Here is a 22,669-nt window from a genome sequence, read left to right as displayed (position 1 = left end):
TGTGGGTGACTAAATGCTGTTTGCTTTCCAGTGGCAGTCCTGTTCCATATTTGTATTTGTCTTGAACGTGCTGGAGAAATAGAGGAAAAATACATTTTCACTTCAGACCCATCTCAGCGTAAGTGAATTTTGTGCCTATTTCGTCTGAGGCCAGTTGCCTCGGTCGCCTGGTTAAGGGAGTGGAAATAAAGAGGTAGAATCCCAAGCTGTCGTAATCCTGTTTGGGTGAACCAGCTGCCTCCAAACTACCCAGCCTGGTGCAGAAAGCATCTCGTTTTTAATTACTGCTAATGCTGCTGTTTCGGTGGCACTTCTCGCTGGATTACCCGACAGCCTGGCTGTCTCAGGAACACCGATGTTCTCCGAAGGAGAGTGAGATGTGCACAGGGGTAGAGAAGGAGTCTCTCTGCTTGGCTGGTTTCAACCCAGTTTGCTGGAGGCAGAAGAAAAGCTATCAAGGATCTCAGACTCCAGCAATTAATTGTGCGAATGGGTGAGTGGGAAGCAGGAGAGATGTTGTGTCCCGGTTCACCCGTTGCGACTCCAGTGAAAGGTCCCATGTTACACTTCAGGGGACCTTGTGCATGTCGTTCTGATTGCATCATGCTCCCAAGGAAGGAGAGCCGACAGTGGGAGACCACCTACTGCTGCCTCATCCCATCAGTGTGAGCCCCTCTCAGAGCCTGTCTTCCCCATTATTCCCTTTTTTCTAATGGTGATTGCCCTAATAGCAACCACATTAAATGCTGAGGTAGAAATGCCAGCGCATCTCTTGCAGCACGTGCCATTGGACCTGGTTCCTCGAGCAGGAATTGCTGGGAGCTTTTGGGTGCTCCCTTGTAGCACGATGTTGTAATCTGTCAGCGTGTAGTCTTGAACTGTCTTGTTTGTTGCTCAGGGTAATAATTACCCAGGCCGTTTCACCTTCCAAAGGCTTTGCTGCTGTTAATCACTCAGCAGTGTTCCTGAAACAACAGGTTTTCTATCGCCGTTGTGTAAGTAAGAAGAAGGTAGCAACAAAACTTCCTAGGAAGTGTGTGCTGCTTCAGAGAGGCTCTGCTTCAGGGGTTTCATTTGCAGCCTGGTGTTTCCGAGGTACTGATTCCCAGAGCAGTACCAGCACCACTGGGCCAGGAGCAGGGCTTGCACAGAGTCAGGCTCTGCATGTCCTGGGGTGGGGAGAGGCTTTAGAAAAAACGCTCCTAAATTTGAAAGTTGATTTAGGAGTTAGGATGTAGATCGGCTTTCCTCTGACTATGAGGCTTGTTTCTCTGGAGAGCTCTGCAGGGAGACAGAGTTGAGTTCCCAGCGAAGCCGAAGGCAGACAGGCAGTGGTGTGCAGCCTTCCCCCGCCATTCTCACAAAGCATGAAGCTGAAGTCTTACCAACAGCCAGGAGTGCAGAGTGGGCTCAAACACCAACCAGCCATGCTGGGGCAAGACAGGAAGAAACCTGCTGCCTCCCATTTGCTTTGTTTGCAGCCCACCCTTATAACCTTATATCCTTACATCCTTTTCTTCATGGTCTCTAGCCTGTCCTCTTCCTGCATCTCTCTGTATCCTGGCGAAGGAAGCGCTGTGATCAGAGGTTCGTGCTCAGGAATCTCTAGCTGTGAGCAGCAGTGCTCACATCCTGCTGTTTAATTTTCCTTGTCGTGGGCTGCAGTGATGGTGGCTGGGGCAGGCTGATGTACCTGCCCGTGCTGGCCCTGCGCGGGGCTGGCTGCGGGAGCCCTGCTAACCATTGCTGCCTGCCTCCCTCCGAGCGCTAAATATGTGCTGCACCCTATCTCTAATGCTCCTTATCAGGGGCCTGGCATTGTTTACTTGCATAATTCCCTCAGTGCCTTATCAGATTAGCATGATTTCAAAGTGTTAAGAGCATCAGTGCCTGAAAGAGTTTTGCAGTCGGCTTGCCTCGGCCTCCCCGTGTTCAGATTAGATGCAAACACATGCGTGATAATAGGAAACTGTTTGGACAGAGGTGGTTTTCTTTTCATCCTAGATTAATAATGGAAGCATGGAGACCTGTTAGAAAGGAGCGAGGCTTTCTCATGTGGTTGCTTTAATCCTTGCTACATCTTTGGCATATGGCTGTTCTGTTGGGTTGGTGTTCTGTTGGAATGGTGGAAAAAGCCCCTGCAGCAGAAGCCACGTGTGCTGCCCCGGATCACAGGGAGAGTGGGCAAGTCCTCTTGGTTCCAGTGGGTTGAGGAGCAGGACCCAGCAGACCAAATCTCTCCTGGGTGAATTTGGAGATGTGGTCTGTTTAAAGAAGGGCCAGGAAGGACGTCACTCTGGAGCCAGCCACAGTCATCCCTTCTTCCCTCCTTCCTCCCCTGATGGCAGTAGTAAAGCATGTTAGATGTATGTGAGCATTACGTCAGCACATATAAAACAATGAGAATTTCCTGTTCCTAACAGTGGCAGGAATAATCAGGCCGATGTCTTCACCCAGAACGGCAAAGGTTTTTGGGGTGTGTGCTGCTGAGGAGCATGGTTGGAAAGGACTGACCAGCCCTGGGAGGATGTTTGCTGGCCTGAGAGGGGCTGTCCCGAGCCTCTCTGCAGACCCGGCAGAGCCCTCACTGAGCTGGTACTTGCCTGCTTGGTTTGCCTTGGGGACAGCGTGTGTCTCATGCCCCTGCACATATCCAGCACAGCTAGGGGCTGTTGGCAGAGTCATTTTGCCTCACTTGGAGTGCTGGGCACAGCACAAAATAGCCTTGTGGTGTAACTGGGCAGGTATCTTTAGTCCCCACCAGAAAAAATTTGCTGAGCTTTCCATGTCCATCCTGCATCACTGTTCCCAGGATGCAGCATCAGCAGCCCCTCCAGCTCCCTCCTGTCCCCCTTTTGCCTGGTTACAAAAGCATCCAACAACCACATTCGGATTGGAGCTTGGGCTCTGCCAGAGCCAAGCGCTGACTTGTGTATCCAGAAAGATCTATTGTTAATCCTGCTTGCTTTCACCCTTCCCTTCCCACCCTCCCCTAAAATTCCCGCCCCTCGGCTTGCTGAATAATTTCAAGGTGCTAATTGCCCTGCGCTGCTGCTGATCCATTGATCTGGAACACAAACAGTCTCGAGGTAATTTTCTGTCTGAGCCAGTCTGGGGCTTACGCAAGTGCTGGTGTTTGTTGCCTTGTTTTTAATTTCCTGCAAAGAAAAGCTTTTGTGCTGCTCTCGACAAGATGCCTGGATGCCTGTGCACGGCGGCTGCTCCGTCAGGCCACGTGGGGCTGGAGGAAAATTGACACTAACAATACCCGTTTCTTGTGTAATTGAAGTCTGTGGGTGGGAATTGAAAGTCCTGCTCAGTCATGTCCCTCCATCAAAAGTGTTAGGCTGTTCCTGGAGGTATCAGGTGGCTTCTCTTGCCCATCCCCAGTCTTACATTTGGGACAGACTGGGAGCAACTCGGACTCTTTGTCCTGTTATAAAAGTACTCGTTCTGTTAGATGGGTGCTCGGAGGCAGAGGTTGCTGGGGTCGCACACCCCTGAGGATTCAGACATCCCTGTCTGGAAGAGCCACTACAGAAACCAGTGCTGGGAGACTACAGGAGAGTGCAGTGAGCATCACATGCAGCAGAGAGTTAATCTTCCCGTGGCTATTGCTTCCAGCAGCCGTCAGCAGAAGCGTTGTGCCTTTGCAGGGTTTGATCCTTCGAGGGGGCGGGGGTGTGTGGATGATGTAATGTGAGCAGCTCCCGGTGCTCTGGTAGTAGGAGGCTATTGCAAAAATAAACTCATCTGCATTCATTTCTCTCCCCAGCTGGTACGTGCAGGTTCTGCTCACCTGGAGGACGTGCTCTCCTTCCTGTGAAGTACAGTTAGCGGTGGCTTTGCGAATGGGGAAGGTGGCAGGGTTGGTGTGGCAGCACTGGGGGGGAGCGGGGCAGGGGAAGGGGAGTGTGCAGGTCGGTGTGAGGGGCTGTGTGCTGGGGGCTGCACCCCGCTGGGATGGCAGCGCAAAGCACAGAATGAGCTTTGCAGCCAGTTTCTGGGGGCAGCCTTGTCTCCAGGTGGGGGGTGTGTGTGTGAGGAGGAAGGGGTAGCAGTGTCTACCCCTGAATCTTGTGAGCAGGCTTTGGGAAGTGAAATATGATGCAGCACCCAGCTCCCTCCAGGAGAGCAGGGCCTTCTTTGCAGGGATGGAGAAGGAGCCCGTGGCTCAGACCCCCTCCGATGAAACGCTGCCTGCCAGCTGGGCCAGTGTGGAGGACAACCCTGAGGGGTGTGTGCAGCCTGGTAGGCTCAGGGAGATGTTGGCACCACATGCGGCCCTGGACTCTTCCCATCCTGGCTCGTAAATCCCATCCTCTGGCAGATCTCTTGCTTTGGCCAGAGGGAGGGTTTGCTCTTGTGCCATGCCTTTGGAGGGATGCTGCCTTCTGCACACTGAGCCGAAGCTTTAAGGACTTAACCTATAGAAAAAGTGGTGTTTCTTCTGTTGCTGTTTCAGAAGGACCTGCCTGCAGCCCTCACACCTGCATTCCTCGCTTTCTGGGAATGGCAAAGACTGATGTCACCTCTGGAATAATTTGGCACCTCCCAGCCAAGAAAAGGCTTTCCTGGTTCAAACCAAGCACTGAAATACCCCTCGGTCTGGCCATGAGTTCACAGATAGAGTGGGAGGGAAAGGGAAGAAAGAAACATCTCACAAACTGGAACCAGAGCTGCTGTGCATCCTCCTCCCAGCACCTGAGTGCCTGGCACTGGCAGGAGGCAGGGTGGAGCAGAGCTCCACATGGTTTTATGGTGATGGGCTTAGGTGACAGGAACCAAACTGGCATCATCCTCACAGTGATGGGTTGAGTAGCCAGCACTCCCAGGTTTCTCTGCCTTGTCTGCAGACATGCAGATATGTCTGTACTGCCCCAAAATTCCCTTTAAACCTGATGTAGTTTTTGGGGCAGTGCTTTGGGTCTGTCCATAGTCTGAGAGTGAGGTGGGAACACCCAGAAGACAGCCCTGTGTGATCATCTGTTGTCAGACACCACCAAGACTGCCTCTGGTCTGACTCAGTGCAGTCATTCATGTGTATCCAGACCATCTCCAAGAGAGATTGCCTTCTCCTCCACACCTTTTAACCTGGACAAGGGAGGGGAGTGTTTATAAGGATCACTTTGGAAGTCAGAGAGCTGGACATTTCTAGGTAGTGCATGTGCCTTGCAGAGCTCCAGCATTGCTGTGCATCAGCGGCCGGCTGGCAGGCCTGAGATGGCCTTTGGCATACGTTTCCCTGCCTTAGCCAGCCTGTGGTGCTGGGCAGGACCTGGATGCACATGTGGCTCTCACAGTGTTCCACATGGTGGCAAGTCACAACACACAGCAGCGCTGCCAGGGGCTGTGATCCCTCACACCCGCTGGGCACAGCTTCACCAGGGTTTTCTTCTGGCCTCAGTCTTCATTTCAGACTCTGGCTGAGGACCACAGGCAGTCTGGGGCCTTCTGTGAGGCCAGGGAAGAATGGTCAGGTAGCAAAAACCCTGCAAAGCCCAGTCAGGTACCAGTTACTGAGCCAGGGGAGGGGGAGGGATGGGCACGGATGGGCACAGGTCCTGGGTGCCTCTGTCAAAGCAGGTTGGGCTGCAGCAGGTCTGGGGAGACACAGCAGAACTCATCACTGCTTGGGTACATCTGTGGTGAGTGTGGGACCCTGCAGAGACGCCAGGCAGCAGTTCTGGCCTCTGCCTGCAGCTCCTGGAAGGCTGCAGTGCCGTGCCTGGCACTTGGTGAGTTCGGCTCTCCATCAGGTTGACACAGGGGTGCTGATATTTTTTTGCTTGAAGATGGGGAAGCCGAGGCTGAGAGGGGCATTTGCTGGTTGGAGAGCAAACGTATCATGCTTAACGCGGCTGAAGATCTCTCTCCTGCCAAGGAAACTCGCATTGCAAACACATTCCCCCTGGGAACTCCTGGCCTTTCACTAATGCAGGGGGATCCAGCTGCTCTCCAGATGCAGACCTAAGGAGTCACTTGTTTTGGTTGTAGCTTGGAGCCTAATGGAGGGAGAAAAAAGCAACTGCTTGGGTTTCTGCAGCTGTTGCTGTTTTTCTGGCTTCAGAGTGAAAGAGAAGGCGGGGAGACCCCTCACCTGCATGGCACAGGCACTGCTGGGGATGGCTCCGAGTGCCGCGGGGACAGGTGGCTCTGGGAGACGGCATGGGACAGAAATACCAGGAAACAGAGAGGGAAGCTGCTTCCTTTAAGTGCACCAGGACAGGTGGCCAAGTCACATCTCCTGAGCTTGTTTTTGGTGCTGTCACTGTAACTGCCAGGGACCACAGCGCTCTGTGCCACCCGTATTTCATATACATGTCTCATATGGGTTGGCAGGGGCATCAAAGATCATCTAGTTCCAACACCCTGCTGTGGGCAGGGACACCTTCACTAGACCAGGTTGCCCAAAGCCCCATCCAACCTGACCTTAAACCCTGCCAGGGATGGGGCTCCCACAGCCCCCCTGAACACCCTGTGCCAGTGAACATTACAGTGGGGAGATTTGGGCTTGGAGCTGGCGGGGCTGTGTGGAACCAGTGGGTGTTACTGGGCTGTGGACACTCCAGTTCTTGCCAAGGCAGAATTAAGCAGCAGTGGTGGGTTGGACCTGCTGTGTGCCTGGGTGTCTGTGTGTCCTGGGCTGTGTGTGCCTGGGTGTCTGTCCATCCTGGGCTGTGTGTGCCTGGGGGTCTGTCCATCCTGGGCTGTATGTGCCTGGGTGTCTGTGTGTCCTGCGCTGTGTGTGCCTGGGAGTCTGTCCATCCTGGGCTGTATGTGCCTGGGTGTCTGTGTGTCCTGGGCTGTGTGTGCCCAGGTGTTTGCCCACCCTGGGCTGTCCAATCCTGCTGCTTCCAGACACACACCTCATGCCCAGCCCAGCAGCCCAGGGGCTGCACAGGAGCGGGTGCTTTTCTGCACCCTTCTCTCCTCTGCTGCCTGAAGTCAGAAGCAGCAGTGGGCAGTTCTGACCTGGCTTTGCTGGCTGTTTGCATTCACAGCCTCAGGCAACAATTTTAGCTCTTGCCCAGGACTGGGCTTTTCAGGCTCCTCTGCTTGCCTGGCTTCATGCAGCAGAGAGGTCCTGAGCAGCGGATGTTTGGTTAAAGTCACTGGTTTGTCTCCTCAGCCCCAGTGGTGTGCCAGGCGTATGTGATTGCTGGAAACAGCCCAGATTTCTGTCTGCACCCTTAATTGGGAAACAGGGATGGGGCTGAGCAGGGGACTCCAGAGGTGTAAATAGATCAGTCAGCCACATGGCTCTGCACAAATGCGGTTGAGGACGTGCTGAGCAGAAAGAATAATTTTAATTAGCACATACTCCTTCCCAAGCTCTGGAACTAGTATAAATACATGGCCATTTCTGCTGATTTTAACAGACTAGCTAGTAAACTTCCCAGAAAGGTGCCATCCCTCAGCATCTACCTCATCTCATTCCTTAAGATCCACATATGCTCTGTTTGTGTTAGCATAGGTGAGGACCCCTTTGGTGTCTGCTGAGGAAGGCATGCGCATGTTCCTGGATAGGCAAAGAGAAGCAGTAACAGACCCTCTCCTCCATCATACTGGGGTATTTTTTACTGAAAGATTTGTCAGGGCCTGGAACAGGCTGCCCAGGGGCGTGGTTGAGTCACCTTCCCTGGATGCATTCAAAAAAAGGGAAGACGAGGTACTTAGGGATCTGGTTTAGCTTAGGATGGGAATGGTTGGACTTGGTGATCTTCAAAGGTCTTTTCCAACCTTGTGGTTCTGGGGCATGGACACTGTGCCTGGCATGGCCTCTTGTAGCTGTCCTGTAAATGGTAAAAATACACCTACTTCTCCACCTCTGAGTATGACACCTCCAGCGCTGTCAGAAAGGCTTCCCTGCGTCACACAGATATGTGGGCAGATACTTAACGGAGGAGAAGCTGCACAGTGGTGTAACCCCCCTTCCCCTAGGAACCTGTTACAGAGACCTCAGACAGAGCTGCGTGGCTGCAGTGCCTGCAGAAATGGGGCAGGCAATGGGGGTAGCTAAAAAAAGTAGGGACAGGAGAAGTTACCAGCTGTTTTGAAAGTTCAGGATGCTCCCATGCCCCTGCAAATTGTTTATGGGACCTGTGAAGCCTTGGTGGATCTGGCTGAGCTGACACAGTCCCTCAGGTACCTCCCAATGTGTCTGGAAGTATTCAGTATTAAGTCACTTGGTGTCTCTGGTTAGGAGCTGTTTCTTGTTCTTCAGTCTTAAAGTGACCTCAGTGCTCTTGGAAGCAGGTTTTCCAGTCTCCCCATTTTCATAAAGGTGAGAGGAATGTGTTTTTTAATTTCTCTCCAGTAAAAGGGCTTGGAGAACTTCCTTCCTCATGTATGGTACCAGTAGGCTCTGTCAGGTGGACGTGGGACCTGGGGTCATCGTGTGTAATTCCCTGTGTCTGTAATTTGTCCTATTTGCAGGAATAGTGTGAAATTCAAGCTGGTGATTACACTGCAGAGGGTATGAACTGAATTGTCAGGGAAGCATGAGAACATTGTGCCGGCTGCGCTCGCCGGTCTGACGTAAGCCCACAAAGAGTCTTTTAGGTTTATTTAATCCCTAACAGCAGACAAGGACTGGTGTAAAATAGATTTCACTTGGGAAATGAGGGGAGGTGGCTGCAATGCTCAGCATGCTTCAGAATTGCTCCTGAGTGCGGATTTGGGCAGAGCTGGTCCATACTGCATGCTGTATGACCACTGCTCAGGGAGTGGGACTTGGGCAGGCTCTGGGTGCTTGTTTTCCCTTAGGATCCTTTCCTGCTCTCTTCCTCTGTGTTTTCTTCTTCTTTCTTTCCTTCTGTCTGGCTTTCAAGTTCCTGATAGCAAAAAGCAAGAGACCTTTGCCTTTCAAACCTACCTTAATATCCCCAAAGTATCACGGGCACCAACACCTTCCTCCTGTGGTGATGAAGGGAAGATGCTCAAAGAGGCCGGAGCAAAACTTCCCAGTTCTTCCATTCTCACCCTGTTTTCAGACACTTCAGTCTTGCCAAACTCCCTCTCTGGGCAGAAATTTTCCATGCTGCCTGTGTGCCCAGCGCTGATTTTGGCATTAACTGTGAAATGCTTCAGTTGTGAGATGTGTCTAAAGCTCAGCCAAACAGGTCAGCCGTTTCTCAAGAGCAAAATGTAGAAGGAGCAGAGTTTTTTGTACCTATTTTATAGATAGGAAACTGAGGCACGGAAATACTGAGGTTAAATATATAAAATGTCAAGCTGTCATTTCCTCGCTCCAGAGTGTTTGAGTTTATGAACTTAGCAATGTTCTTTTGACAGTTTTGTGAGTGGGATAATACCTAAATAGGAAAATGAGATGACAGGTTTCATAGCTTCCCTGTTGAGGGAGTTTGGAATAAAAAAAAAAACCCTCAGTTTTGCATGCTCTGTTAGGAGAAAATGTCAAAAACAAAGAGATGCACAGTCAGAGATGCCGAGGTTCCCCAGCTATAGGTCCAGCCCACAGATGTTCCTGGGCATCCCACTGGGAGTAAATTTGGGAGGCACAAAGACTGGTAAGATAAGAATTGGAAGTTTAAGGGTCCTGTGGAAACTTGCTGCGCCATTTGGGGGTAACACTTGGTATCTAATGAACACTTGGAGCTCCCAGTGCTCTGGAAATTCCTGGTGTGCTGCTGGATGAGATGTCTCAGTGCTGGCTCGTGCCTCTGAGGCTGAGCCCAGGCACGTGTCGCAGGGCAGAGATGCAGTGCTGGAGGCATTGCGCTCCTCGTGTCATCCCTCTCGCTTGCAGGGCTGTGTCCAGAGGCAGGCGCAGCCTCTGGCACCCGTCGACCCCGGTATCGGCCTCTGAAGAGGGTGGCAGCTGACCAAACTGTTAGCATACATGGGGAAAAAAATGGCAAAAGCTGCTTGGTTGTGAGTGTGCTGCCCTCATCCCAGGGCGAGCTGGAGCTTGTTGGCATGTGAGATGGTTTCAGTTGAATCAACTGTGGGATTTTCTTCCTTCTCTTGCAAACCACAGCATCAGCTTTTTGGCCCTAAGCATCGTGTCTCTCATCCTGAGGCCAAGCAGTGTGCTTTCATCTCACCCAGCTACTGTGCTTAGAGCAGTCCCTCGGTGCAGGAGTGTGCTGTGGCACTGGAATCGGACCAGCACCAAGGACCCTCTGCCCAGCAGCTGTCTCCTGGCACACTGCAGACTGCCCGTGGGGCTCGTTTGTTCGGGGTTTGTGCAGCAACAAACGCCTTTGCTCCCAGGTGTTCAGTGTGAAGCTGGCAGCATATGTGTTTTGAGGGGAAAAGAGGGGGATATTTGCATCCTCTGACTTGCACCATAGCATGCCCAGGATGGTTTTGCTGCCCTGCCCATGGGGAGGGGCAGCAGTGGGTTCCATGGGCTTGTCCCTGCGGCAGAGCAAAGGGAGAAACAGGGCATCCCACAGGAACAGCCCTCATGCTTCCAGCATAGGCAGCACTGGGACACACAGAGCCGGGCACGGGACCAGCTTCAGAGCTCTTCCTGCTTCTGCAGCTGCAGAAACTGGTAAGTGACATCTTTGACCTGCTCTGTCCCCCCTTGCCCGGCTTTGTGAGCGAAACAGCATATTCCATTCCCATTGAAGGAGTATTTACTCAGCTGACTTTGACAAAACAAATGAGGATCGGGTGGTTATCCACTTCCCATTCTCTCCCTCCCCAAGTGTTTGAGCTCCCATGGCCACTTTCCACAGTGCCCTCAAGGTTACAAACCTCCTCAAAGGTTTTCTGAGCAGAAACAGCCAGTTCAAACTTGGTCAGTTTATGAGATGTCAGGGAAACCACACAGTGGGTGCTGGAAACCTGCCTTGGGCATCCTGGCTCCCCATGGCACACTCTGCCTGGCAGCACATGCCACAGTGCCCCGCAGCCCCTCCAGCCCCTCCTCAGTGGCTGGGTGATGAAGCCAACAGAGAAATCAGGATGCCCAGGCTTTGGATGGGGCTTTATGACCTGAGATAATCCCTCACTTCCTGATAAGATGGGATTTTAAAACTGCAGAGCAGTGAAAAGCTTCCAGTGGGCAGTGGGAAGAAACACCTTTAATAAACATAAAAATCCTATTAAAAAATAGATACACATAAACTGTGCTGCCACGTAGAGGCATTGGCAACAGCTCTCCCAATTTATCATGAATTTTGCAGTTGGCAGCGCTTTTATTTTTAATGCCTGACCATTGGAGTCCTGTGATTGCAGGAGCCTTTTTCTCTATCTTTTTAATACCAGCAAGAGTATAACTGTCATTTTTGCAGTGGGAGGCTGTAAAAGGTGAAATAAGAACAAGATAAGGCATCTAAAGCTGTAAGGCTGGTCAAAAAAATCCACAGTATTTCTTAATTTCCTTATTTTTTAGCATTTGGAATTAGCCATACTTGCAAGCAGAAGTCTTATAATGGCATGTCAAATGACCAATTAGTTCATCCAGAGCACCAGAACATACCAAGGAGCAGCACATCACCCAGAGCACTCTGCTGTAACACACACATTTGTGTACTGAGTGAAGAGAGACCACCAACATACCACCCCAAACCAACCAACCGAGCACCTTCAGCAGAAAAAGTCTGGTGCTCTTGCATGTTCTCAAGGCAGGTTGCACATTTTCCAGTGGTCCTCCAGAGCAGGACTCTTGCCCAGTGTTTTGCTGCCTGCTCTGCAGGGTGCATGAGGCTGAGGGGTCTCCAGGGTGGAAAAATAGAGGCAGGGCTGACTCTGGTCAGGGCTGTAAAGCAGGAGGTTTTCCTTCCCTGCCTTTTCTTCCTCCCCTGCTGTCTGTGACCACCTTGCTGGCTTGGTTCCATGAGCTGGAGGCTCCTCACCTGGCCAGTCTCCCACAGGTATTTTAAGTCCCTGCTCGCAGTGCTTACATCGCTGTGCTCTGGTGGCAGCAATTCAATCTTTATTTGGGTTTTATCCAGCATTTGTTGTCCTCACTGGAAACAGTATTGATTATTTGAGCTGAAGAGCCAATTATGGCCGCTATGATACTCAGCACCTTGTGTCCCAGGATGACATGTGCCACAGAAGCTGCTTTGCTTCAACCATACCTGCCAAATGGTCCAATGAGGCTCTGGATGAGACCTCTGGCCTTCCAGATCGCCCATGGTGTGAATAAGCTGTTTGATTCAAGCCCTGAAGCTTATTTGAGATGTTTGTTGCGTTTGGTTTGAGCAGGGATTGGCATTTGTTTAGTGTCTCCCTTGGACGATCTGTCCCCCATGCAGCTTCTCTGTCTGCTTGGTGTTGGTACCCAGCAAAGCCGCAGAAATTGAAAGGCTGCACCCCAGTGAAGATTCAGAACAAAACCCCTGGTTTAAAATAAACAAAGCCCAAGTCTCTGACCCATTAGAGGTCCTTCTCAACCAGAGGTGAGCTATTCCCTGTGATTGGAAGCAGGAGCTTCCTCTGATAAACCAGTAGCATCTTGAGAGCCCAGCAGAGAGGTTTCTGTGCGGATCTCACTGGGTGAGGATGGAGGGAGGATGCTTGGTGCATCACGATCTCTGCTCGCCTGTGGAGAGGTGGTAGAGATGGTGGGTTGGCTGAAACAGGCAATTCCTCATTTTGCTCTTTATTTATGACCTTATTTTGCCTCACTGAGTCTGCATTAACGCTTAGGTCCGGTGTTTTCAGGTCTCCTTGGGTATACTGCGTCTAACAGCTTCCTGGGCAAAGCCCCTTCCCACATGGCTTATTTGCTCCTGTTTAGCTGAATCTGTTGAGCCTCAGGCCTGGGTTTGTTTCATTAAAATTTGGGCTGCACTTTTCCATCTGACTGCCTGGTGGAAACCGTGTCCAAAATCAGTATTTCAGTCACTTTCCATATAATTTTTGCAAAGTTAATTAAATTATGAGAGGCAGGTTATTTAAGCAAATGCAGTGGCTGCTGTCACACTTCATAGGCCCTGTTAAACACATAAACTCAAACAGGATCGGCACTTCCTGGTGATTACAAAAGCAACGGGCAAATATCTAATCTAAACCTTCCCTCCTTCAGCTTCACTCCATCCCCCTTGTCCTGCCATTCTCTACCCTTTGAACAAGCTGATTCCCCTCCTGTTTCTCTGCTCCCTTCAGGGACTGGCAGGCTGCAATGAGGTCCCCCCGCAGCCTTCTCTTCTCCAGGCTGAACCAGCCCAGCTCCCTCAGCCTGTCTTTGCAGGGGAGCTGCTCCAGCCCTCTGAGCATCATCGTGGCTCCTCTGAACCCTCTCCAACAGTCCCACATCTTTCTTGTATTCGGGCCCCAGCTCTGGACACAGGACTCCAGCTGGGGCCTCAGGAGGGCAGAGTAGAGAGAGACAATCCCCTCCCTGTCCCTGCTGCCACCCCTCTGCTGATGGAGCCCTGGATCCCATTGGCCTTCCAATGTGATGATGCCTCCATCCACCATGAAATACTGCCTCTTCCTTCACATCCCTGACCCAAAATAGCATCGATTGGGGTGTAATGAGCTGTGGCCAGGCCGGCGTCACCCACCTAAAGCAGGAATATCGTTTATAGAGAGGCCAATGAGTTGTGATCACTTCTTGCTGCTGGTAACGAGTCATTAATAGGGTTGGGCACATCTGGGACGTGCCCAGTGTGGGTGGGACAGGTCAGCGAGCACAGGACCCTGGAGCACACAGAGCTGCCCGAGCATCCTGCGCAGCCGCGCTGCCAGAGCCTTCTGGGGATGAGTTTGCAGGGAGGAAAGGTGTCACTTGACCTTTCTGTGATTTAGTTGCCTGGCTGCTTTAATGGCCCTGGGATGTGGGAAATGGCAGTGTAAATACCGATGACGTGCAGGTGGCCTCGCCTGCGCCTGCCTGCTCCGTGCTGCCAGGGAGCAGATACATGTCCAAAGAAGGAACACATCTTTTTTCCTTCCTTTTTTTTTTTTAATTCCCCTCCTCCTTATTTATTTCCCAGGCGAGGAGCAGAGGTGGGAATAAAGGAAAAAAAGACGTCAGCTGCTTATTAGATCAGCAGCAGTTTGTTTTGAGCCCTAGCTTCTCCATGCCAGGTGATGTGGTGAGGTTTGTTTTGGGGGTGCTTTTCTATGGCAAGGGGCTGTCCGATCAGTAAAGGGTATTTTGCTGCAATAATTTCCTGCAGGCAACTTGCACTGGACTCTCTGAGGTAACATGCTGTTGATTAATGCACAAACTTCCCTGCTCTCCCTGGTGTCTAGTTTCCATTCCGTGTAAGCTCTGATTATTCAGTAAAAAAGAAACATTGCCCTGTGCAGCCAAACATCAAAATGCAGAAGCAGAACCCTCCGTGTCCCCACTGTTTGCAGCGTGTTTGCTCAGGGTTATTTTCATGCCACACACACAACTGAGGTTATTGAGGAGAGCAGAACGAGCAGTGTTTGTTATTCAGTTCATTTTGGGGTTTCAGCCCTGTCGTCGTCTCTCAGCAGCGGCGCCTGGGGACTCGGGGTGCAGGGGGGTGAGGTTAGGAATTTATTACATGGTGTCTGGAGCTGTACAGAAACGGCTCCCAGAGGCCTCGCTGAAGGAGAAGGGAAGGATAGTGCGTGGAGGAAGCCAGGAGTGGGTGGGCAGAGAAGGAAGCACGTGGGTATGGAGATGTGAAAAGCCTGGGCTGTGGTGCCAGGGCACTCACTGCGCGAGCGGCACTGCTGGGATTCGTGCTGTTGGGCTGCATCTAACCTAAGCAAGGTTTCTGCTGGGACCTCCACTGTGTCTTTGCTGGATGGATCTGCATGTGAGGTCAGGTTCCTTATGCCAAGCAGATTTAACTGGGGTTATGCATTTCAAAGCCTGAATTTGGACCCGAGCTGCTTGTTTCTGTAATTCACCAACCCAAAATCCAAAGTCCAATGCCTCTTAGAGAAGTTTATGTGTTCATTCTGGAGTCCTCATCTGGTTTTATGGGCTGTTCATGCATTAAGGTTTCTTTAAAACAGTTAATTACAGGATCACAAGGTTGGAAAATACCTTTAATGTCATCAAGTCCAACCATTCCCATTCTATGCTAAACCAGATCCCTAAGTACCTCATCTACCTTTTTTTAACCACATCCAGGGTTGGTGACTCAGCCCCTCCCTGGGCAGCCTGTTCCACAGCCCCACAATGCTTTCAGTAAAACATTTGTCCCTCACATCTAATCTGACCCTGCCCTGGCACTGCTTGGGGCCATTTCCCCTTGTCCCGTCTCCTGTCCCCTGGCTGAAGAGACCATCCCCTACCTCTCTACAACCTCTCTTCAGGTAGTTGTAGGTGGTGATAAGGTCTCCCCTCAGCTTCCTCTTCTCCAGACTGAACATCCCCAGCTCCCTCAGCCACTCCTCATATGATTTTCCCCTCCAGGCCTTTCCCCAGCCTGATTGCCCTTCTCTGGACTCACTCAAGGACCTCAGTGTCCTTATGGTAAGGAGCCCAGAACTGGATCTCAATTTGTATTAAATGGTTTGGCTGCAGATTTTTAACTACTTAATGGCAATAGCCTAGAAGCAAATAGAGCAGAACTAGCATTATTTTAAAAATATTTCTGTTATCTTACTATGGGATCACCTTATGGCCTCTAGTGTATGTTACACCATGACTTTCAGACTTGTGTGGCTCTTCTCTTCCGCTTTACAACTGGGGGCAGCAGCCAACAGATGCACAGGGTACCACTCTGCATCTCCCAAGTCTTGGTCCAGTGCCCAAGCCACTCTGTCAACCTCCATCTCCAGTCCAGAACAAAATTTGGGTTTGGAGCAGGAAAAGGAAAGAAAAAGGAGACCGGAAAACCTTGAGGGAGAAATTATGCGATCTAGGAGGTTTGAGTTAAGTCCAGGAGCTCGGGCTGTTTCTGCCCAGGGAAGTCAGCAGTGCTGGTCACTGGCATCTGAGTGAATGGCTGAGGCTCGGGTTGTCCTTGGAAATCTGTATGAATCCTGCAGTGGAAGTTGGTGCCATCAGTCTATCTAAAAATCATCATAGTACCAACCTGGGAAGCAGTGTGGGAAGCACAGGAGTTTGCCTGGATAAGTGGGCTCACCTCATTCCTTGCGCCGAGGTCTGTGCTAACCATGGGCAGACCAGGTGATGGACCTGGCCTTCCCAGCCTCTCAAACAAACCTCTGTCCTCCCCCTCTGTCTCTCTGCAGAGCTCCCTTCCTCGGAACACCTGAGCGTGGCTGATGCGACATGGCTTGCCCTCAACGTGGTGTCTGGCGGAGGCGGCTTCTCCGGCTCCCAGCCCATCGGAGTGACCAAAATTGCCAAGTCAGTAATAGCACCCCTAGCTGACCAAAACATCTCAGTGTTCATGCTCTCCACCTATCAGACGGACTTCATCCTGGTAAGAGGGCACGAGAGGACCAGGCAGAGTCATCTGCCACCAGATGACAGTTCAGTCGGGTGGTTTTAATGACATTTCTGGGAACTAGTGGTTTGAGGAGCAGCAGGATTACTGAAATCTGCCCTCCCCAGAGCTCTGTGCCTTGTAGTTAGGCTCTGTGACATCTCAGGAGCTTTCCCATGGGATGAGGCATTTGTTGGTATGGGTTATGTGGTGTCTGATGAGATTCTGAGCCCACACTGGAGGATCTCCCTCAATGGTGGCTCTAGCAGTGTTTTCCACCATCACTCAGACATTGGTTTTCTGAGAGTTAGAGGAACACAACATCTGCTGTCAGGTTAACTGGTGGCAAAGAGGCTCCAAAGTTGTTTTGTAGACAGCCACACTGTCTTTTTGTCTCGCACACGTGTGCATGCACACCCCCCCCTAACCTTTATTACCTTAGGAAACAAAGCTGAGGAGCAGTCAGTGCTGAGTTCTGGAGGAGATGCTGGAAAAGAGGTGTAACATCTCCCTCTTAGAAGCTTACGCACTCTTTCCACACTCTTAAAAGCACTGTGGTGCTTAATCCTGCTTACACCTGCCACGCTATCACCAGCTGTGCTCCTCTAGACTCCCACCCAGATGGCAGTTACCCTTATGTGCCTGCTGGCTCCAGCAGCAGTGGTGTGTCTGCTCTCCAGTGCCCTGACAGTACCTCCCCTCCAGCCCTCACACCTCTGGCAGTCACCATCACCAGCTCACCCTGTTGTGTCCTTCAGGTACGTGAGCGGGACCTGCCCTTCGTGATGCACACGCTGGCTGCTGAGTTCACCATCCTCAGAGTGGTGAATGGGGAGACGGTGGCTGCCGACGACCTCGGCATAACGAACGGATTCGTCAAACCAAAACTGGGTAAGGACCAGCATGGGCTCAGCCTGCCAGGAGACAGGGGCTCTGGGGGTGAGAGGTGTGCCTCCTGCCTGCCTCCAGCTCCTTGGTGATGCTGTGTGGTGATAAACCCTCTTAGCACATGTCCTAATTTGCCTTAATTTTCTGAGCGATGCTGATGAGCTTTGCTGAACGTGAGCCTTTCAATGCTGGTTTCACATCTCAAGGGACACGTGCCTTTTGCAGGACAGAAGGTTAAAGTGCAGTCCATTTTGGTTGCAAAAATAGCCCACACTTCCAGTTTCAGCAGTTCAAAGGAAAATGGCTTATATAGAAGCTTGTTTAAGTGTTGCAGTGACTGATGCACAGCAAACGCTGCTGTTCAACTTCCACACTTCAGTACCAGTCAGGATCAAGGCTGCTGTCAGCCCAGGGCTGTACAGAGCCCTCGGATGTTTCCAGTCTGGAGGAACAAGCATCAGGCAGAGGGTGCAGTCAGGAACAGGAGCTACTTCAGTACATATGTTTGCCTCCACACCTCGTGTCACTTTGTGCAAGCCAGGATCAGTTATTATGGAGTGCTGCTCAGCCTCCTCACCAGACAGCTAGAAATCATCTTGTTTAGGAAAATGAGTGTTACACAAGTGTGAAGGAAGGGCACAGTGAAACGCACACTGGTTGTGCCCAGGAATGCAGCTTGCTGTGTTTACAGTTGCCTAAATACCAGCTGCTTCTCAGCTACTGGCTGCAAACAAGTTTGCCAAGCTGCTGCAGGTCATCTGAGCTTCAGGTTTGTAGATGTTATGGCAAAAGAGACCCCCAGAAAGGAGGGAAAAGAGCTTGAGCTGCTGGTAACCACAGCCAGAGAAATGCCTTTCGTAGCCCTGCCCTTTAGGTGGGGGAAGCCTGAGTTTATTTCTGCTTTTCAGCTTGTGTCACACAGAATCACAGAAGGTTAGGAGTTGTAAGGGACCTCAGATCAGCTAGTCCAACCTCCTGCCAGAGCAGGATCACACAGACTAAACCACACAGGAACACATCCAGGTGGGTTTGAATGTCTCCAGAGAAGGAGACTCCCCAACCTCTCTGGGCAGCCTGTCCCAGGGCTCCATTACCCTCACAGGGAAAAAGTTTCTCCTTATATTCACATGGAACCTCCTTTGCTCCAGCTTGCACCCGTTGCCCCTTGTCCTGTCACTGAGAAGAGCCTGGCTCTGGCCTCCTGACTCTCACCCTTCACATATTTATAAACATTAGTAAGGTCACCCCTAAGTCGCATCCAGACTAGAGAGACCCAGGTCCCTCAGCCTGTCCCCATAAGGAAGGTGTTCCCCTCCATCACCTTGGTGGCCCTGTGCTGGGCTCTTTCAAGGAGCTCTATGTCCTCCTTGAGCTGAGGGGCCCAGAACTGGAGACATTCCAGGTGTGGTCTCACCAGAGCAGAGGGGGAGAAGGAGCTCTCTTGACCTACTAACCACCCCCCTTCTGATACCCCCAAGGATGCCATTGGCCTTCTTGGCCATGAGAGTACATTGCTGGTCATGGGCATCCTGCTGTCCCCCAGGTCCCTCTCACCTATGCAGCTTTCCAAAAGAGACAACCAAAAAGAGTCTCCAAAAGAGGGACACTGGAGCAAAACTTTGCAAGGTGTGTTGCCACCTCCTTTAGCTTGCCCCTTGTCTCATGTGGATGCATCTGATGTCCTGAAAGCCCCTGTGAGCAGAGAGCTGCCCTGTGCCCTGTGCAGGGTGCTTGGGATGATCTCACCCCAGGGAGGACATGTCAAGAGTGGGTTGTCCCCAGGTCCCTGGGGAGGAACTTTCTTAGGAAGGAACTTACAAGGGACTTTGTTTCAAATACTGTCTGGTTTATTCTGCGGCTGCTGCTGATGGATAACATGTGTGGTGGGATGTCAGGCTGCTGCAGACATGGCTTCATAGTTGTGTGTGTCTGTGTGTGTCTCTTCCAGTTCAGAGGCCTGTCATTCATCCCCTCTCCAGTCCGAGTAACATGTTCTGCGTCACCAGCCTGGATCCAGATACCCTCCCCACTGTTGCTACACTCCTAATGGATGTGATGTTTTACTCCAATGGGTAGGTCCCAGCAGGGAGACAGGCTCCTAGCGAGGTATCCAGAGGCACAAACTCGCATTGCTCCTCCTGGATGCCCAAGGAGCTGCTGTGGCCACATGCCGCCGCAGTGCCCTGCTCTTGGGGAGGGAGGTTGCATGGGCTCAGTAGGGTTGTCTTGGCAGGTGGAAGCCAAAGAGGAGGTTGGGGGTGCTCAAAGACATGTGTTGGCTTCAGAAAGCTGAGCCTCTTCTGATTTAAGCTGAGAGTCATGGTGTGAGTGCTGTGCTGCATAGGACCAGAGGGGTACGGCCGGCTGTGCTGCTACATGTTGGTGCCCACAGCTCTGGGCCCACAGCGTCCTGTGAGAGGGCTTGGGGCAGGGGTGGGAGCCCTTTGTGGGGACTGGGTTTTTTTCCCTTGCAAAATAAAAAATGAAATGAAAAGCAGTATAAAGTGGCAGGGCTCAGTGCCCTCAGTATGAACATCCCTGGTTTGGATAGCTGTTTCTTGTTTGAAAGCCTTGCTTTGCTCTTCCAGGCATGGTTAATGCTGTTCTCTTTGTTCCCTCAGAGTAAAAGACTCGGTGGTGGGCAATGAAGACTCGGGACATATTCGCTTTTTCTCCTTTTCTCTCATTGAGGGTTACATCTCCTTGGTCATGGATGTCCAGACACAGCAGAGGTAAGTTTTGGTCTCAGAGTCTCTTGGACCCCCAAAAAACCCACCTGGGTTGTTCTAAGGAGCAAGGAGCAGCTTTAGCTCCTATGTGTTAATTCTGAGGAGCCTCCCTGTGTGGGTTCCACGTGCCTGTGCACCCTGTCGCTCTTGTGAGTGTCATCTAGCATGTTCATTCCAGCTCCTGAGTTTTGGGCTTCTCTGTCCAAGTGCTCGGTGACACCACAAGCCAGTGTAATGCAGGGTCACCTCAGCTAGGAAAGAAGGACGCTGGAGCAAAGCAATTCCATCGTTCATGCAGTGTGCTTCTGAGAGCCACAGCCAAAAAAAACTGTGTATGTGGTTGAAGTTTTACTGCTAAAGGCCCATAGTAGGGTGGGGACATCAGTGATGCTGTCCTCCTGCTCGGCTTTGACACATGGCTGGGCTTGGTGTGGAGTCTGGTTGTGATGACAATGTACTGAGTCATCCCTGCGCCGCTGGGAGCCCGTGACTCCTTTCCCTGGCAAGGAGAAAGTCAGCCAGGGAGCACAGCCCAGCCTGTGTGTGTGTGTGTGCCCTGCTGCAGCCTCACGTCCCACCAGTGTCTGAGGTCTGGAGGTTAGACAGGACGCTGCGCTGAGAGGCAGTGCGTAGATCTGACACACGGCACGGTGTTTGGCTTTGGATCCTGCCTGCCCTAGGGACTTGTCTTGCAAACTATTAATTGCCCTTTCAAAAGTTTCTTCAGCCTTAATTGGGGTAAATTTCTGTCTGCCTTCAGGAGAGGCTTGGAGGGTTGGAGCAGCAGCTGGGTACTCAGGGAAGCTGAGTGGCCGGTTCCTTCTCCGTGGCTGCTGCTTGGCTCTGGGCACTCTCAGCCACTGGTCTTTCCACACTGAAAAGCAGGATAGACTCACAGAATGGTCAGGGCTGGAAGGGACCTCAAAGATCATCAAGTCCCAACCCTCTGCCACAGGCAGGGACATCTCTCACCAGACCAGGCTCAAGCCCCATCCAACCTGGCCTTGAACACCTCTGGGGAGGGGGCAGCCCTGGATGCCTCTCTGGGTGCCTGTGCACACTTTAGCATCTGATGTTGATTGACCAGGGGGCATGGAGTGGGTTGGGCAGGTCCATCTGCCCAGCTTACCTGGAGTTCTCCCAGTTTCTTCAAGCTGCTGCCACTGCTGTTGTTGGCTTGGAGCAGAGCAGGGATCCAGAACAGCAGCATCCCTGCAGGCAGAATCAGACACACTGCTGGGTTTTAATTGCCACGTTTGGTGTTGCTCTTCTTTTGCAGATTTCCTAATAATTTGTTGTTTACAAGTGCATCTGGCGAGCTCTGGAAGATGGTGCGGATTGGTGGGCAGCCTCTTGGCTTTGGTAGGTGAACATTTGGGGGATCAGTTGGTGTGCAGATAGTCCATTGCCTCAGGGCCTTCAAGGATGATGGAAAAATCCATCTGAGGCTGACGCTGAGGCTTTTGAAGAGCCAGCAGCTAAACATGACTCTGCAAGCTGAGATTTTCCAAGAGGAGGAGTCTGACTCCTACCTAGTAAGTCAGGCTGCTAAATATACTTCTGAAAGAGCTGTGTGCCTGACAGCTCCATCTGAAAGGCATTTGTCTGCTGGACTTTGGAGGGTCCAGGTGGGTCTCTGATTAAGAAGGAAAAGTGGAAAGAGAGCATGGGAATGCATTGTAGATTATGGACAGGAGTGGCCAGAGAGCAGTGCTGCACTCCAGGGCACTCCTTGGGCAGCTCTGTGGCTTTAGTAGATCTAGTATAAGTTTATTGCAGCTCAAGTGGGAGTCCTGCTCGTGGACCCATTTCACATCCAGTGCTGCAGAGGTTTTTCTCTACTCAAAAGAATAATGGACATGGGTAGCACAAAGCAAATGCCTCATGCTTGTAGAAGTGTTCTTGGGTTTACATCCCCTGTAATTCTTAGGAGTCTGATCTGAATACTGCAGCAGAGCCCTCATCTTCAGAAGCCACTGGGCTGCTTCCCATGGTCTCTGAAATGGTTACAGAACAGCAGCTTCGAGAAGGTTTCTGGAAAGTGTTTGGCCAATTTTTATATTTAATTAAAACTTCTGCACCAGGTAACCAAAAGCAGCAAGACACCTTCATGCACCTTCTCTTAGAGGCAAAATATGGAGAAGCAACGTGGTCTATGTGTCATTAACGGGACATCAGGACACCCACCAGTCCCCTAAATGTGCAATCTTTAAATATGTGAGCTTACAGCTTGAAATGCTCCATTTGGATTAGTGAAACTCAGATTTAATCTGGAAACAGTGTGCCATTGATCTGCATTGAACAGGACAGAGGAACCATTTAAACTGGCGTGAAATCCCGTCTCAGGGGCTCTGGTGATCTGTGGTGTGGGAACCACGTGCTCACGCTGACCTGCAGGTCAGCATCTCATCTCTGAGACACAGGGCAAAGTGCTTAATAGCAACAGGTAAAGAGAAAACTGGAGGCTGAGGTTTGGTGCTTCCTTCCTGAGCATCATTAATTGACTTTCTTTGGACCTCTGAAAATCATTCAGCTTCCCCCCTTTGGATATCTCTGTTTCTCTGTGACAAAAAGAAGGTGATGAAATCAAATGTGCAACATAAAGTGGTGACCCAAGGGGCCTGATTCCATGGGAGGGGACACCTTTTACCACAGAGATCCCTTCTGGCTGGAGTTTGTGAAGACAGGCTTCTCCCTGCCTAGGCCCTGAGTTCTGTGAGACTGGGAGGTTTGGCTCAG

At 51.4% G+C, this 22,669-nt stretch overlaps 1 protein-coding gene across 1 annotated transcript in view; it reads left to right on the top strand.

Moving 5' to 3' along the window:
- Window positions 1–22,669, top strand: part of CASTOR2 (cytosolic arginine sensor for mTORC1 subunit 2) — a 114,756-nt gene that overhangs the window by 88,618 nt on the left and 3,469 nt on the right. Inside the window, exons 3-7 of the mRNA XM_084273004.1 lie at window positions 16,117–16,310; window positions 17,072–17,204; window positions 19,150–19,273; window positions 19,823–19,933; window positions 21,210–21,292. Coding sequence (XP_084129130.1) covers window positions 16,117–16,310; window positions 17,072–17,204; window positions 19,150–19,273; window positions 19,823–19,933; window positions 21,210–21,292 — 645 coding nt within the window. The remainder of the gene's footprint in view (window positions 1–16,116; window positions 16,311–17,071; window positions 17,205–19,149; window positions 19,274–19,822; window positions 19,934–21,209; window positions 21,293–22,669) is intronic.

The sequence above is a fragment of the Gallinula chloropus genome (assembly GCF_964237585.1).
Source record: "Gallinula chloropus genome assembly, chromosome: 19".
NCBI lineage: Eukaryota > Metazoa > Chordata > Aves > Gruiformes > Rallidae > Gallinula > Gallinula chloropus.
Note: the sequence above shows the minus strand (reverse complement) of the source record. Positions and strands in the feature narration are given on the sequence as shown.